Here is a 16,653-nt window from a genome sequence, read left to right as displayed (position 1 = left end):
TGCTGATGTTTCAAATGATGCTGTTGGAGACTCTGTTGGATATTTAATCTCCAAGCTCTCCTCCATCAGAGCCCTTTGGACAGAAAATGCTGCCTGTATAAAGCCTTGTGTGCTTCTTGGATGTAAGATGATTGATCACTCATGTCTGTGGACATACTGTTTACATCAGCTACAGATATGCACAATTCAGCATAGTTGCGCTGTAAGCATGATAAAAACATGAATTTATATGTTTTTTCCATGCAAACTAAGCTGCAAATATGGGTCATTTATAATGTGTTACAGTTATGATGTCACTACATTAGCATAGCATATGACCACCCATATGAACATACACATTAAATATTAAAGCCCCACTTGGCTACTTTTGCTCTCGGGGTCCCCCTACAGTTTGGAAAAAATAATGTCCTCAACTACTGTCGTAAGATCTGTAATCCTTCAACAGGGGATGCCATCGCGCGTGCATTTGTTGACATGACAACCCTGATAGCCCTGAACTAGTGATGCGTCGGTCGTCTCATAACCCGCGGACCCCGTATGTCTATTTAATGGTCGCGGGTGCGCGGCGGCTTGTAAAAATATATACAGTGGTGCGGTGCGGGCCAAATAACTTCATAAAAGTGGCGCCGCGGGTCAGTGCAGCGCTAACAGGTCGCCTGAACACTGCAAGAGGAGTTCAGAGTTCTTCTGGCGGTGCGTGTGAAATGTCTTCATCCCAGGTAACGTTACAGTCAGTGGCATATGCTTCAGCATGTCATATGAATATAATTTCATGGGTTTTATTTTTTTCAAACGCCAAATAATCACGATGCTTACGTTTACAAGCCAGCGTCATTATAGTAGTCTATTGGTTACCGTTTTACAGAATCTATATGATACTTCAGTTCAATGTTTGAGTGGTAGGTAATCACCGTAACAAGCATGACAGCATCGGTCGGGCACGCCTCCTTCAGCTCACGCCGACGAGCAAACGCTGGTCACATGCTGATCCTCGTCCTGCCTTTAATCCCATCACTTTTTTGTTTCCTCTTATTGCTTTCCTCCAACAAAACCTATTCTTTCTTATTTGTCTCTGCTGCTTCGGACATGACTATATTATCCGACGAACAAAGTTGGGCTCGCACGTCCGAATTTAAGGAAGTGTGGGTGTTGGTGGAAGTGACGTATATGCCGTAAAGCAGTCGAATTTTGTAGTTCTTTTTGTTCTCGGGTTACTACCCGAAACCCGAAGTTTAAAAGTACGATTAAAAACGATACAGACCCCATCAGGCTATGGCAGACGTGTCATTCAACCTATTGTAAGTCGATTTATCATCACAAGAGTCTTAAAAAATATATTTTGAAGGTTGAAAAGTTACCTAGTGCTGCTTTAAGGCTTATTCAGTATTCAGCAACATGGTAGGAGCATTATTACCTATACTGCAGATGTTAAAGAGGTGCATTGTTGAGTTGTTGAGCTGCATTGTTTTATTGTTTCATAATGTTTCCTGTGATGCACTTATAGGGCCCTATCTTGCACCCAGCGCAATTTTACTTTGTACACCGACGCATGTGTCATTCCTATTTTGCACCAGCGCAAAGCGCGCTTTTCCCTCCACAGAAGCACGTCGCTAAACTAGTGAATGAACTTGCGCTCCCTGGGCGGCTCAGCGCAAACAATCCCTGGTGCTATTTTGCTGTTCCATTAAACAGTTGCGCCACTGACCAGAAAAAACCTGGTCTAAAGTCAGTGGCGCGTTACGCGTTGTTCATTATGCTATTTTAAGGGCGCATGCTTGACCATAATGTATAGCGTGCACAACGTGCATACACTTTCCTCATGAAATCTACACAGATGCAACAGTTATTTTTGCAAATCATAAATTGTTACACTAAAACAAATATTTTTGTTTCGTAAGGGCTGCTCTTACAAGAACTTGCGCCTGGTAAATACGCCATAATAATAGCAACCCATAATGGAACTTGCGCACCTGCTTTTAAAGGGAATGTTGGATGCCACTCTGATTGGTTTATTCACATTACGCCCAAACCACACCTATGAATAATGAAGCTACTTCAGACCAACCCATTTTAGATTTGCGTCGGGCGCAAGAGCCATTTATCCCGCCGGGAAAATAGCAACAGCGCCGAGACCCGCCCACAAAGTTACTTGCACTCAGCGCTTTGACACTTGCGTTTCAGATCGTTAAAATAGAGCCCATAATGTTAGTATGATTTTTTCCATCGAAAATGTACATAATTATAAATAAAAAACAATTTCCTATCCTGACTTTAGCCATTCGATTTAAACACTCTGTTTGAATGGGCGTGTCTGCTGTGAGATTAAGTGTAAACACCCACTGCTGTGATTGGCTGACATCTTTGCATATGAAATAGCTAGGTATTACTAGTATAACTCTCTCAAAAACTTTCAGCATGTTTTTACTATTACAGCTCTCATGGTTAACTAATCGTGAAAAGTGCTGATTATAGCATTGTATTTAGATCTAAAGTATCTATCTATAGCGATAACCTTTGTAGTCAATCACAGACGTGTTGAGCGCATGACTGCAGCGATCTCGTCATTCCATCTCAATTCCTGCACACTTACCAATGCTCATTACTAACAATGAAAACAAAATGTAAATTAGATATTCGTTGAATATTACCTGCGTTTTGCCGAGTCCAAATTGTAAATGGAGTGCTCTTTGATTGCTTTTCATATATAATTTAATCACAGTTTAAATAACTAGTTTGATTTTCTGAAAAATAGACAAAGAACATCTATCTGACTGTACATGAATCATTACATATCAGAAATCCCTGGTCACAGATTAGGCATTAGAATTAATATTACTTATGTCATCGTATTACTGTTGTGTCCATATCACTAAATTCTGTCTGCAAAGCTTGCACCGAAATTGTGACTTATTTACCAATGAATACAAAGTGAAAGGTTCCGCATACAAATAGATCATGTTCAACTGAGAAATAACCACATTCCTGGCATTAGAATCCTTTGGAAGGTAACGTTATTTCTAATCCATTTTTATCTCCTCGTCATCTCACTAACACACCAGTGGGCGGGGCCAAAATGTGCAATGATAAGCATTGATTATCTTCTGCAGAGGCAAAACACAAAATACCGGAAATTTCTATTTTAAAGCTACACTGTGTGATATTTTCCCGCATCTAGTGGTGAAAAAGTATATGACCATCCAGTGAATAATAGTTTCTGTTCCTCTCAATTCTGATTTCGTTTTAACTCCTACGGTGGCCAATTTAGTCCAAGATTAACATGGCAATCCCCCTCTTCACATTCAACACAATGCCATTGAGTGTTAAAACCATAGACAGTAAAAGAAATGGACAGAGCTATCCCATTGACTTCAACGGTGGAAAAATTAGGTAAATCAGAGGCACTCACTTCCTGATGGCTGAGCTAACTGCGCAGGCTCAGACTGAGCTTGACGACGTAGATGTGACATAAGCAACCTGTCTGACAGCTGTAAGTCTTCTAGTAGTTGTGGAAAGTAAAATCTGAATCACGTTGTTTAAATATTTTCTCCCGTTGCTTTTGGCTCACTATCGGGTTCTCCCCATTCTTCACCCTTGACTTTATCGGACTATATGTTTCCAAGTTCCACCGACTGCCTCATAGACAGTAAAAGATTGCTTCTAAGCGTCTCCTCCTGTCTTTACGATAATTTCTCAACTGTGCGACAGAGTCGCGTTGGTTATGACGCAATCGTTAGCCTATTTTTACAAAAACAGCTTCTACGGGGCGATAGTGTAAGATACAAGGTAATGGAGCCTTTTATGCATTGTCGTGTTTCTTTATAAATAAACAATGGACAAATGGAGTCTTTAAACGTCTCAGATGTAAAGTTATTCACTGTCAAAGTGACGCAAAAATGAATGGGAGTCAATGGGATGCTAACAGCAGGTGATGGCTTGGTTAGCAATGGCCGCCACTATGGGTGGAACGCTTTCCGAGTGCTAGATTACCCCTTTGGTTAAAACGCGAAAGACGAAGCTTGAATTTACGGGTATGTCCCTCTTTGGCTAATGTACTTTCAAGATGGAGGGGCAACATGGCGACCAGCATTCTAACCCCTCACCCATATGTATTTTCAATGGCATATTATAAACTTGCCATTAGAATAATTAGAATACTTTGCAATTAGAATACTTTATTAAAAGAAGTAAATATACATTAATGAGGACATATATTTTTGAAAGAACTAAGTGTTTTTAGCTAAGAATAAACTAAAAAAGTTACACAGTGTAGCTTTAAAGACAGAAAAAACAAAAACAAACTATCTTATTATAATAGATGAGTGTAAAAGCCAATCATCTGCAGTTTTCATTGGGCAGAATACAGAATACTGGCAGGCAAGATTCAAATGAATGTGCATTTTAACACCATATCCACTATGCATGAGGATCGCTGCCATTTATCCTAGCACAAACTCATATTTTCAAGTATGTTGAGAGCAAGCATTAGCCACAGCGATCTGTTTGTTTGATTCTATATGTTTTGGACTAAACACAGAACACAGAACTCATTCATCGCAGAAATCATCACATCTATTGACGTCTCACTTCACAAAACCTTTCTGGCATCAGCTCTTGGGAAAAGCCGCCAACATGATTAAAAGGAAGTATCATTTTTTTAGATTAAACTGGCCTGATTTGTTAAAAGCCAATAACAGGAATTTGAATTCTAAAGTAATACAGTAGAATTAGTGGTGATGATGAGTTACATTGTGTTGCTACATAAGCAAAGAAATTAATCTCGACTTTATTAGACGCCTTAAAATAAATCAGTATGGATCTCAGCAAATCCTAAATCAAATTTCTTCAGGTATAATGGTAAGGTACGCATGAGACTCAACAATAGGATTTTGATGCTAGAAATATGATTTATTATTAATGAATTAAAAATATATTCCTTGTGTTTTCAAGATGTTATTCTCATTGAAATCTCATTGAAAATGATTGGTTGCTGCTAAACAAGCTGAATATGGTACCATAGTGATGTTTAAAATGCAGAACAAGAGTGATATTTTGGTGGCGCGGTATAAAAGCAACTAATGTGACATTTCCTTATGAGGGTGTGTTACAGGAACTAACAAATCTTAACACAAACTTAAATGAAGACCCGACTTCCTGCAGTAAGTGTCAGCCTTAAGGGGAAAAATAAATCTCCAGAGCCCCGTCTTTATCATTATCTCTGTATGGCTCTGAGTCTCTTTAATTCTTAAATGCGAACAGAGCCTAGATGCATTTGAATGAGGGGAAGACAGGATCACAAATCACAGCATTACTGCTGGCAGTAAACATTCGGACGTAAAAGAGGATATCAACAAAGTGCTAAAGTTCCCACCAAAGCAAGACACCGCATTGTTTATACATACATACATATTAGCACTAGCATCTTTTTATTCCAAGCAAATAGGAGACTAGTGTAGGTTGATTTTGATGCGTATTCCTAATTTCCACCATATGATGATTTTGACTGCTAATAGTAAAATGATGTAGTCATGCAATTAACAAATTATACTTGTTATGGAGCTCAATAAATTGTGAAGTGGAGCTCAAATTAAATGTGGTGTTCTTTTATAACTTGGTTCAAGGATAAACTGATCAATACAAATTCACGAAGACAGTCTGTGAGCCCTCAAATCTACATGTTTAACTCCCCCTTCCTTTAAAAACTTTTATATACCGCCATACCCTGGATTTTAGGCTTAAAGGGCTACTTCAGCAATTTAGGATTTGGAAGCTTCAGCTTAAGTTCTGCCAGGAAGACTTAATCACTTCGTCACTTAATAACCTAATTCTCTATCCAATCACGTCTTCATATTTTCTGTATAAAGGTCGTACTTACATATTTTGAGTTCGCAGATGCCGATGCAACAATAACCTCTATCCTCCCCACCACCACCAAGATGGTTCCGTCCATACCTCCAAAGGGGGGGTCGGCTACGCCCCTGCCTTCATCTTCAGGCAGGAATATGCTGATCCACTACCCTCGGATTATAAACTATGGACGGGGCCTATACCAAAACTTTATTATGCTTGCTGGGCTGTCAATAAATGTATGCTTCATTCATCATTCTATCTCCCGAGTCTTTCTGGTAGAAATGGCTTTGTATCAGTAGAAACCCGGGAGTATATTTGAATTCATGCTTTCCCCACTCAAATCCCCTTAAAATGAGAGCTTTATGTATTTTATTTCTGGAAAAAAATCCTCTGATTACTAATACATTATTGATACAGATGCTATTTCCGCATGTTATCAAACAGTTCATGGGGAGTGGGATCGCACTCACAGCGCTTGGCTCTGGCAGCTGCAGGCATTCATGTAGACGGCGCGGTGTGGAGCAAAGTGAGTGTTTCAACTTTTCAAATTAAGTTAAGCTTCCAAAGGCATAACTGAAAACACGCCAGACTGAACACGTGCTGTGAATGTATGCTGCGCCCGCATTTACCTCAGCTCTAGTGGTGAATGTAATCTGACTGCTGCATTTGTGCCGTGACACTCAATCGGCTCACTCACATTATATTGAACAGACACATTCAGTTTTTAATTGTAGTGTCTGTTCTCTAACTGAACTAAATGAACAACGCCGGGGGTGGTGTTACTGTGGGTAAGTGATCCAATAAACCAGTAGCGGTGGCTTTGGGACTGGCCTGGTAGGGCAGTGAAGCAAGTGCATTCTGGGAGTTGTTGTCTTTCATCTACATGAGCCAAAAATAAATTTCCTGGTTTTTCTCAGTCTAGAAAACACCAAATTCAAAAATAATTTCACATTTCTACTACATTAATGACCCAGTTTAAACACAAAGCTTAATGCTAAATCATTAAAGTAACCCTTTAATGGGACTAAATCAGTTCTTTCTTTTTTGCTCACAAAAAACATACCCTCATTTGGTTACAAACAACAAGTTTTCCATAGAACGATGCATATCTCCAATACAGATATTCATGATAGGTGGGTGAGATGCATCATGCAACACAAACAGTCCAGGCTGCTACCTTTGACTTTAAATTCAATGCACATGTTGGTAATGCCGGTATGTGCAAAACGATAAACCGCTTTCCTGCCAAACATATTATCAGTTCAGTATGCATCTACTTTCCTTGATTATCATACTCATGCAATGCAGAGAGGCAAACTGTTGAGCGCTCCAAGTGTTTCTATCCGGTGAGAGCTGCTTATTTTGAGCAATGGCCAACTGGCATCCTGCAAGATAACTAATTCCTCTCCTTATCTAACTAATTGTGCAATGTTGCCTTTTGGTTGAAGTACTCAGTCACAATGATCTGGGCTGACCCTTCCAGCCGAAGATTGAACTGTTTACTATTATCAGGGAATCCACTTGACTGAGAAGGTAAGCTTTACCAAAACTGTTTAAGGGCATCTTGTCTTGTCTCGGTCAAAAATAGTGAAACAAAAATAGCAGTTCACTAATCTTACAGAGACAAGTTTGTATACTGACCGTGCCTAAACAATGAAAGATAGACAAGGCAAAACAGTCAAATCTTGGCAGCCGAACTAAACAATAAGAAATGATAATGGGCTGAGTCATTCTATGCTGTTCAAAAGGTTACATCTATCAGTGTTTTGCAAACAATTAGGCAACATTTCATAAAACCTCTGGAACAAAACTGAAACCTCTATATGGGTGATGAATCTCATAAAAAACATGTCCATGTCGCATTTCACCTCAAAATCTGATTAAATAAATTATTGTATAAGGCCTATTATTAAGATAGTTTGCATTCTGATTATTTTCCATGACAATTCAGCACATTATCTCCTAAATTACCATTACTGTAATGCTTCCAGATGTTTTACAGTTGAGTTTATTTCAGTGGTGATTCTGTTCAGGTTCTTATTATTATAATAACACCAAAATGAGCATTTAAAGACAATGCTTATGCATTATGATAAAACGTACACTTTTACAATTAAATAACCATTGCCAAAAAAAGAAATCTGTAAGTAAAATGATAATGTGCTGGCAAAAAATCACCAGGACATTATCCAGTAATTTACGAACATTTTTGTTAATCCTAAAACATGTTAAAAATACAAAAAACAGGTAAAATACCTGTAAAAAAATAAATATGGAAAATTCTGTCAAATTATTACAGTACATTGTGCCTTATTTTTACAGATTTATAGACGTAATATATATATATATATATATATATATATATATATATATATATATATATATATATATATATATATATATATATATATATATATATATATATATATATATATAGTATTTAATATATAGGATATTTCTTCCTTTTAATTTCGCAGTGAAATATGACCTGGACATTCTTGACAGGTTGTCACCAATACACTGTATGAGATTTACTGTCCATAGTACAATATTGTATTATTATAACAGTCTAAAAATGTTGAATATTATAGTCTTACCTCACCATCTGAACTTATAAATAATCTGAAGTCAGTAATTTCGTCACGTGACATTTAGTAGAAACTGGGACCGTATTGAGTTACGTTGGTGCCTCATTCAAAGGCCCAATTAAATATTTCAGTCCCAGTACAAGTCAAGATGAATTATGCAGACAAACCCTATAAACACCTTTTGGTTCAAAGTCACAAGCCATTTTCCAGTCAATGGTGTGTTTATAGCTAGCAATGTTTTCCGCTAATTGAAGCTTGGAGCGTGCTAAACGACACAAGGGTGTTAGGTGGTGTGTGAGTGAATATGATGACTGAGCGAGAAGGATGTTCCCAGCGGGTGCAGTGTTTGGCTTCGCGATCCAGACGGCCCCCCTGAGTTGAATATTTATGCTCCAACTCACAATTCCTAAGACTAGTAAGAGTCCCTACCATTTACATGTCGAAATCAAACATGACAGCAAACAGTTTTCCTAAGCACTGCGTGATACCCAAAATACTTTAATTGGTAACCTGCCATGTAATCTGTGAAAACAAGTCACTATAGACAACTCAAAAGAGGCCTGTTTGTTTTGTCTTGTCGTACCGCGGGGTGCAAGGCCTGGTGTATTCCCCGGAAATATATTACCGTCATCTTTACACAGCTGTGATTGTCTATGGCAAGCTGCCAAACACTCAAAATGACAATTTATGGTACCAGGTAAATGTCAATTATAAATCACATTAGCATTAATTAAGCTCTAAAACTCTTCAGCATAACAGTTCAGCACTTGAAACACTGACTAAATGACAAGCAATCACTTGTTAACTCACCCTCTTCCATCCTAGAATGAGTTCTGAGGGTGTTGTCTGCCTCTTCATTCTCCTTTCTGGAGTTAAACTGATTGTTGGACTGTTTTGAAGGTGGGCTGGTTGGACTGAAATTAACTGGAGAGTACAACTGCCATTGATACTTCCTCTCAAGCTCTTGGTTGTGCTCTCCCAAGGTTTGCACATGTTCTGCTCTAGGGTTTTGGTGCTCAAGGGGTTTTATGAGTTCAACATGATGCTGTTTGTGGTCTACAGAAGGTTCTCTGTGGTCCACTGAAAGCCTTTCGTGTTCTTCAAGTTCTGCTTCTGATTTTCCATGTTCTGGTATGGTTTCGGTAGGGATGGTCACACTTTGCTCAACAGGACCTGGGCTGCTCAGGATAAGTTCATTCTGATTACCAACGGCTGACTGAATGCCATCAAGGCTAGTAGTTTCATTAAATACTGCTGCGTTTTCCTTACTAGACTCACTTGTGATGGTTTCATCTTTTTCAGAGACATCTGTTTCCACGGTATTGGGGAGAAGTGAATGAATTTGATCTGATACGCCATCCCAAGTAGTCTGCAATGAAGTTGTGGTTTCCCAAAGTGGAGATGTAGTTTGCTCAATAGTCACTGGAGAATCAGTAACCGTCTCGCTATATGTGGCGTCCTCCTTTGAGGTATATGTTTCCCCATCAGTAGTTTCTGCAGCAAATTCAAGCTGTTCATCAGCTGTTAAGCCCTCTTGATTGGTGTAGTCTTTGTAAAGACTAAAGCTCTGGATCTCTGTGGTATCTTTCTGAGTTGAGAACCCCACTCTGTTTGTGGTTTGCACAGGAAGGATGAATTGTTGCCGGTCTGTTTTATATTTCAGAGGGCTGAATAGCTCATTTTTTGGTTTTTCGTTATGAATGCCAACTCTCATTCTGTCCGTACTGTCCTTATAGAAAGGAAACTGCGGCCTGTCTGTTGTCGACTTATGAATACCAAACATCTCTCTCAGCTCTTGCTTGGCTCCCCTGTGCACACCGTGGCGGGGGGTAAAATTATCTGAACGAGATACAGAGATGATGGATGACTCCGTAGGAGCTGCAAAATCACGCAGAGATGGAGCTAAGGAATCAGTGGTTGGATAATCATAGTCTTCTTCATCCTCTTCAATCTCATCTACATTCCTCATATGCACCTTAAATGGACGATTGCTATCACTGTGCAAGGGAAAGTGTTTGTTAACGGAGCCTCTAGAGCCTTTATGGTTAAAAATGTGTTGTATGGGGTCTCGGTATTGTCTCTCTGGTGTGCTTTCCTCAGTTGTTGTGGTTAGCATGGGTTTTGAAGCACGGCTCGGGTCACAGTTTGGTATAGGATAGCACATTAGGTTCCCGCCTTCGTTTGGGCAGTGGCATACTTGGCAAGGGTCAATCTGGAACGTGTGTCCAGCTTCGTACTTCTGCTCCGTGTGAATGCATCCAACTCGCTCGCACTGAATGCACCCATCTGAAGGTTCGGACAATTCTATGCAGTTAGCCGGAATCTCAGGGCATGGAATAAAATGGCAACTGATCCGCCCACCTCCTTGGGGACAGGAACATTCAGTACTCCCAAAGTCCACGAAGTATGACTCGCCTTCTCGAACCTTGCCATTTCTGAAGCCAGCGCTGATGCAGTCATAATACTGGTACCCCTCACACATGCAGCCCGTTTTCACGCAGGTAGCACAACATGCTCCGGTGTCCAAGACTTCTTCAATGCAGTTTTGCAATTCAGGGCAGTCCACACCAGTGCAATCCCTTTGACAAAGGCAGCCACTTATACTCAGTAAGAACACTAAGTTCAAGAGGCCACGGGCCATTTTGACTTTGTACCTGACGTGTCAACAGCTGATAAATGTCTCCAGTCCAGTACACTGCAGCCTCTCTAGAGCCCAAGCAGTCGGCTCTCCTCTTTTGTGAACTGCAAGCTGTCAGAGAAACCTTGAACAAAGAGAGAGAGAGAGAAATTCAAGTTAGAGAGCACTCCGAAAATTTCCTGTGGAGTTCTTCCAGCCAATGTGTAAAAGCCAACATCTGGCTTCACAGTTGAGCTCACCCTTCTAAGACCATCCCACATTTTAAAATCACAGGGTTGTCCAAGCCTGATCTCATAAGCAAGTTTCCCCTTAATCATGAAGGACCAGCATTCAAGCTCATTACCATAATGGGGACGCCACACAAATGGTGTATTCAGCGGCATTAGATTTTGTAATAATCCATTTGATGGGATCTTAAAAGTTGCACCACACCATACGAAATCTCTATTATTTTTGATTGCTTTTTCTGATTTGTTTGACATTTATGGGACAACTGTGATTTGCTTCAGTTAGTGAAGGTTTATAATGAAGGAAGTCATACTGAACTCTCATTTGCAAATGGCAAAGCCAACTGAAAGGACTCAGTTGGAGACATTCAGTGCAGACACAAAGCCATTTTTGTAGCTGATGAGGTGTTTTGTGGGTTAAACATAGAGGGGATTTGAAATAATACAGCAAAGCTGTGTTTTTCTGTAGTAGCGATGACTACAGCAGACTACAGCAGTACAAGACTTGTTTCTCGCATTTTAAGCCAGTTGTATTGAATTGCTTTCTATTCAGCAGCTGAGAAACACATTCTGTTTACTTTGGAAAACCTTAGGAGTCCCGAGGCCCTCGACGTTTAGATTTAATGGCAGATGAAAAGAACTGCTTTAATTGTTTCCAAAAAAACACGATTAACCTTAATATCTAAAAGTCTGGGCAAAACATTTGTCTCTGCTACATGCCAACATGCCATTTAAAAAGTCTAGTGTACCATTTGATTTAAAACAACTGGCCTGGCTAATCATATAACCTGTTTGAAGTGTTGCAGACACAGTTTAAAATAATAGATTTTTTTTTTATCTGGTCTTTCTTAATCTTTCTTTCTTATGCAGAACCCAAAAGGTTACATTTTGAAGAATGTCAATGAATAAGACTTAAAAAAAAGATGAAAATTCACCAGAAAGCTACAATAAAAGTGGCCTGTACACTAAAATAGGCTATATTCCAAGTGTTGTGAAGGAATATGGTAACTTTATGTAAGTAAAACAGCAAATGTGTTATCTGATTTACCCGTTTATCACATTTATTAGAAAAGTAACAATGTCTGATTCAGTGATTTCAGTCTGATCTTTTTAATTCCATCCAAATCTCACGACTGATCTGGATTTGTTCACTGATCAGATTGATCCAGTTCTCAAGGTCAACTCACTTAGCCAATGCCGTGGTGAACAGCTTATTGGATATAAAGATTATCGAATACCTACTTAAATTAGGGTTAGTTTTTACCGCAAATTGCACATAAGTTGTGTGGAACATTTTAAATCTTTACAGTGTACTTTCAGTGTATCTTTTAGTCTTCAAACCCCTTCTACAGGAGAAATATTGTCCGGTTTAGAAAAAAATGAGGGTGAAAAAATGATGACATACATTTTATTTTTGGGTGAACTATCCCTTTAACTGTCAAAAGAACTAAAACCAAAACTATCCATTTAAATTATAAGTGAAATTTAAAAATTAAAGCGTCAATTTAAGCATATAAAGTGGAATGAGGCAACATTTAATTAATCAAATAAAATGTAGGCTCACAAGAAGAGTGCATGTGCTTCCTTATAAAAAAAAAACACCATGGTAACCACAGTTTCCGCCAAACCCGAATTAAAAAGTGGTAATTAGCCGCAACACTTTCATCAAAAGAAAATAAATGAATTGAATATTCTGAACGTTTTAAAAACTACTTGAATATTCAATATTAAACTATTATTATTTTATTTAGTAACAATAGCTATCTGTTAGTCTATTTTGGCGAAATCTGTGATTACCATGGCATAATGTGGTTTTACAGTCTATGGGTAAGAGCTGTCAGTAACAAATGTATTATGGAAACCACTTCAAGCGCTCGCTCAAGCACTATCAGCACGAGTTCTGTTTCAGTCCAACTTTTTCATTTGCAAAAATGTAAAAACAATATAAACAAAATCAACAGTTAAAACAATAAGCAGACAGTTGTGTAAATAATCTACCTAGCCTACTTGAACATAACACTTGTATTTGATCAATTTTGAGCATCGTTTATTATTATTTTTATAATAGCCTACACGTTAGGATCGCGCTTTTGTTGACGTTACTAAATAAACAGCGTTATAAAAACCGTTTTACCTTGCTGGAGTCATGTTCTTCCGTGCGTCCATAGGTTAGAAGTTACAGCCAACTAACCTTGCCTTTTCAAACCTACAGTGCAGTGTGCGTTGAGAATTGTAAAGGGGTGGGACAAACAGACCTCCATATGCACGGTGCCTACTTTCGGAAGCAGCCCATTCATACACCACAACCTTAACAGAAGAACAATCGCTGCGGTTTGCATCTTAAGCATCAGACTATTAATGGTTAAGCAGATGCTAGTATTTTAAAAACACCACAGTATTTAACTCGAAAATGCATTAATTTAGTAATAGTCAATTATTATATCCATTTCTTTAGAATTAAAATTTCCTCCTAGCAAAGAGATAACCTGTTCACCCGTACAGTATGTGACAGTAAACTCTACCTTGCATGATGGACTCCCATAATTCACAATATATATATATATATATATATATATATATATATATATATATATATATATATATATATATATATATATATATATATATATATATATATATATATATATATATATATATATATATATATATATATATATAATACATAAACTAAATAAATTCCTTCATATTTACATTTTTGATAAATAAATAAATAAATGATTGGAAAAGTTTAGCATTTTCAATTTTTTATATTATTAATTAATAAAATGTAATTTGATTGTATGCCCAAGTAAAGAGTAGGGACAGACCATTTAATATTACTCTTAAATACACTATACCGGCTTCAGCTCTAGTTTATCTTAAATAAAAGACACGCATTCAACTCTCGGCATGTCCGTAAAGCTCAGCTGGGTTTCCCAAACACTTGTGAAAATTCCTTACACCACAAACAAACCAAACGCACGAGAGTTCATCATTACATAAAGGAGTTGGTTTTGTTTACCTTGTTAAATTGTTGCTTTTGCACTCAGGTTTTCCCCCTTCAAAGCCAAGCCTTCTTTGTGCTTTTGGAAATCGACACCATGACGAGCTTGTCGTATGTCTACCACACTGTTTTAAAGGACCTGACATGTACCTCTAAGGAGCAGGGGTCATCCTTATTCAAACAAAGACATTGTGCCTTTAAACCAGTGTTGGGGAAAGTTACTTTTATAAAAGTAATGCATTACAATATTGCATTACACCCTGAAAAAGTAACTAATTGCATTACTTTTTTATGGAAAGTAATGATATTTTACTTTTTGTCTTAATTTTTTCTCACCCGGGCTGGGATAGTTTGATGGTTTTTATTTTATTTTTATTTTTATTTTATTGTCTTTAAAATTTTGCAAATGTAAAGGACCTTTCACACCAAAACTGAAAGGAATAAGCCATAGGCTGAAGGAAATGCAAATTAGTTCAAACAAACCTTTCCGCTGTGCTGCCATTCTGTATTGCAGAAGAATAGGATGCAGAAGAAGACAATTCAACACTATTACAAAAATAATATTTTTTCGTATTCATATGATTGAACTATCATCAAAGGTTAGCAGCAAACACTGCTTAATAAAGTGAGATTATAAAGTATATTTTTACCATTTAACATATTTAACTATTGCAGGTTTGTGTTATATTCTGATTTTGCATTTCACAGTTTTTATTCATTTTGATGAATACTGAGTCTTTTCTTGTGCAAATGAGTTGAGTAAATGCATGCTAGAAGTACAAAAAAATGTTTGCAGTGCCTCTCAACATGGGGACAGAAGAGTAACAAAGTAACTTCAGTTGCGAAAAAGTAAATTTTTTGTAAATATAAAAGTAATGCATTACTGGCAACTTGAAAAAGTAATCTGATCACAGAACTTGCATTACTTGTAATATTACCCCAACAGTGCTTAACACACACATGTATGTAACCATGCATTATTCCTTCACGATGGATGTCCACTATTTAGTGTGTTTGATCAGTATTCACTCTGACAGTAATTTGCAGTAACAAAGCCACCCGAATTCATTCATTATCAAGTTGGGATTTCCAATTATATGAGAGTTAGCAAGGCAACAGTTGAAAAGATCTTTATGCAACTGAGCAGTAATACTATGTGAAAACAACCAATGGAACTGAAGACAGTGATTTGTCATGTGATGTTAAACAGTTGAGAAGAAACCACAGCACAAACCTGGCAACCTCCTAGGATTTATTCAACTGTCTACACTCCCATTACTTGTCTCCTGATCAGGTCACTCAGCTGGCTATAGAAGTATACTATCATGAATTTGACTCGTGTGAGGCCTGTCCAAAACAATCAGATTGCATGACATCATCAAAAGAGTAATATGAAATTATTCAGTGATTAATATTCCTCAGGAGAACTTTGTGATCTAGATGTGTTTCTCTAGGGTCTCGACAAAGAAATCCACAAGTTCACATTTAATTATCTGTTTTACACTATGAAATTCAGGCAGGAAGAAGAAATTGTTCTAAAGAATCATACATTTCCAATCTCAAGTGTTTACAGGCTTGTGTTTACCTGACTAGTTCAAGACATCCAGAAACAATTTCGATCCATTTATTTAACAAAGCAAATATTATATTTCTATATTATTAAAGTCTAAAAAAAACATTGATTTCCTGCCTACATTTGATGTATTTTAACATAACAGATTTAAGTACAAATAAAAACAAAACTATAAAGGATAAAAATGTATAATAATAATTATAATATTATGCTGGTTAAGGTCATTTAAATAATTTTGAATAACAATATGTTTTTAGTTTTAATTAGTCCAGTTTGATTACATTTTTTTAAACATATAAAATCTAATGACACAGGCACACGAAGCCAGAGCTTTCCCTATCCAATCTGTTCCCCCCTTGTCTTAAGAAATATTTGCGTACACACGGAACCAATGAAACAGAATCAAAACGATGTAGTATACATGCCAGGCCAGTATGTGGCGCTGTAATTCTGCCACAGTAGTAGTGGGAAGTTCGGATCATTTTACTGACTCGGATCTTTGAATCTCGTTCAGCAAAATGAACAGCTCTTTTTTCAAGTCATTTCGTTCATTTAAGCAGAATCTAATTAAAATGTTACATTTTTCAACACATTTAGTACTTTTGGAATTAAAAAATAAACTATAAGCTAATGCAGTCATGGCCAAACTTTGATGGATGAATGATGCATTAATTGCTTAGCTTGCCCCACCTCCCGATCCAAATAATTCTTTATTTAGTCACTTCATATTTAATCACGTCTGTTCCCTAGAAATATTAGTACACCTCTCGTGACTT

The 16,653-nt window shown here is 37.6% G+C and overlaps 1 protein-coding gene across 3 annotated transcripts in view; it reads right to left on the bottom strand.

Annotated features, from left to right (window-relative positions):
* fbln2 (fibulin 2) overlaps nucleotides 1-13,550 on the bottom strand; it is a 79,668-nt gene extending 66,118 nt beyond the window's left edge. For 2 of the 3 annotated variants that reach the window (XM_067431329.1, XM_067431331.1), the window contains exons 1-2: nucleotides 13,435-13,550; nucleotides 9,234-11,197 (exon numbers count right to left, since the gene is read on the bottom strand). In XM_067431329.1, coding sequence (XP_067287430.1) covers nucleotides 9,234-11,076 — 1,843 coding nt within the window. In that variant the 5' untranslated portion in view covers nucleotides 11,077-11,197; nucleotides 13,435-13,550. The remainder of the gene's footprint in view (nucleotides 1-9,233; nucleotides 11,198-13,434) is intronic. The other variant, XM_067431330.1, reaches the window with a different exon arrangement.
* Between the last annotated feature and the right edge of the window lie 3,103 nt (nucleotides 13,551-16,653).

The sequence above is a fragment of the Pseudorasbora parva genome, chromosome 22, assembly GCF_024679245.1.
Source record: "Pseudorasbora parva isolate DD20220531a chromosome 22, ASM2467924v1, whole genome shotgun sequence".
In the NCBI taxonomy this organism is placed as follows: Eukaryota; Metazoa; Chordata; class Actinopteri; order Cypriniformes; family Gobionidae; genus Pseudorasbora; species Pseudorasbora parva.
The sequence above is the reverse complement of the archived record's forward strand: the minus strand, read 5'-3'. Positions and strand labels throughout refer to the sequence as shown.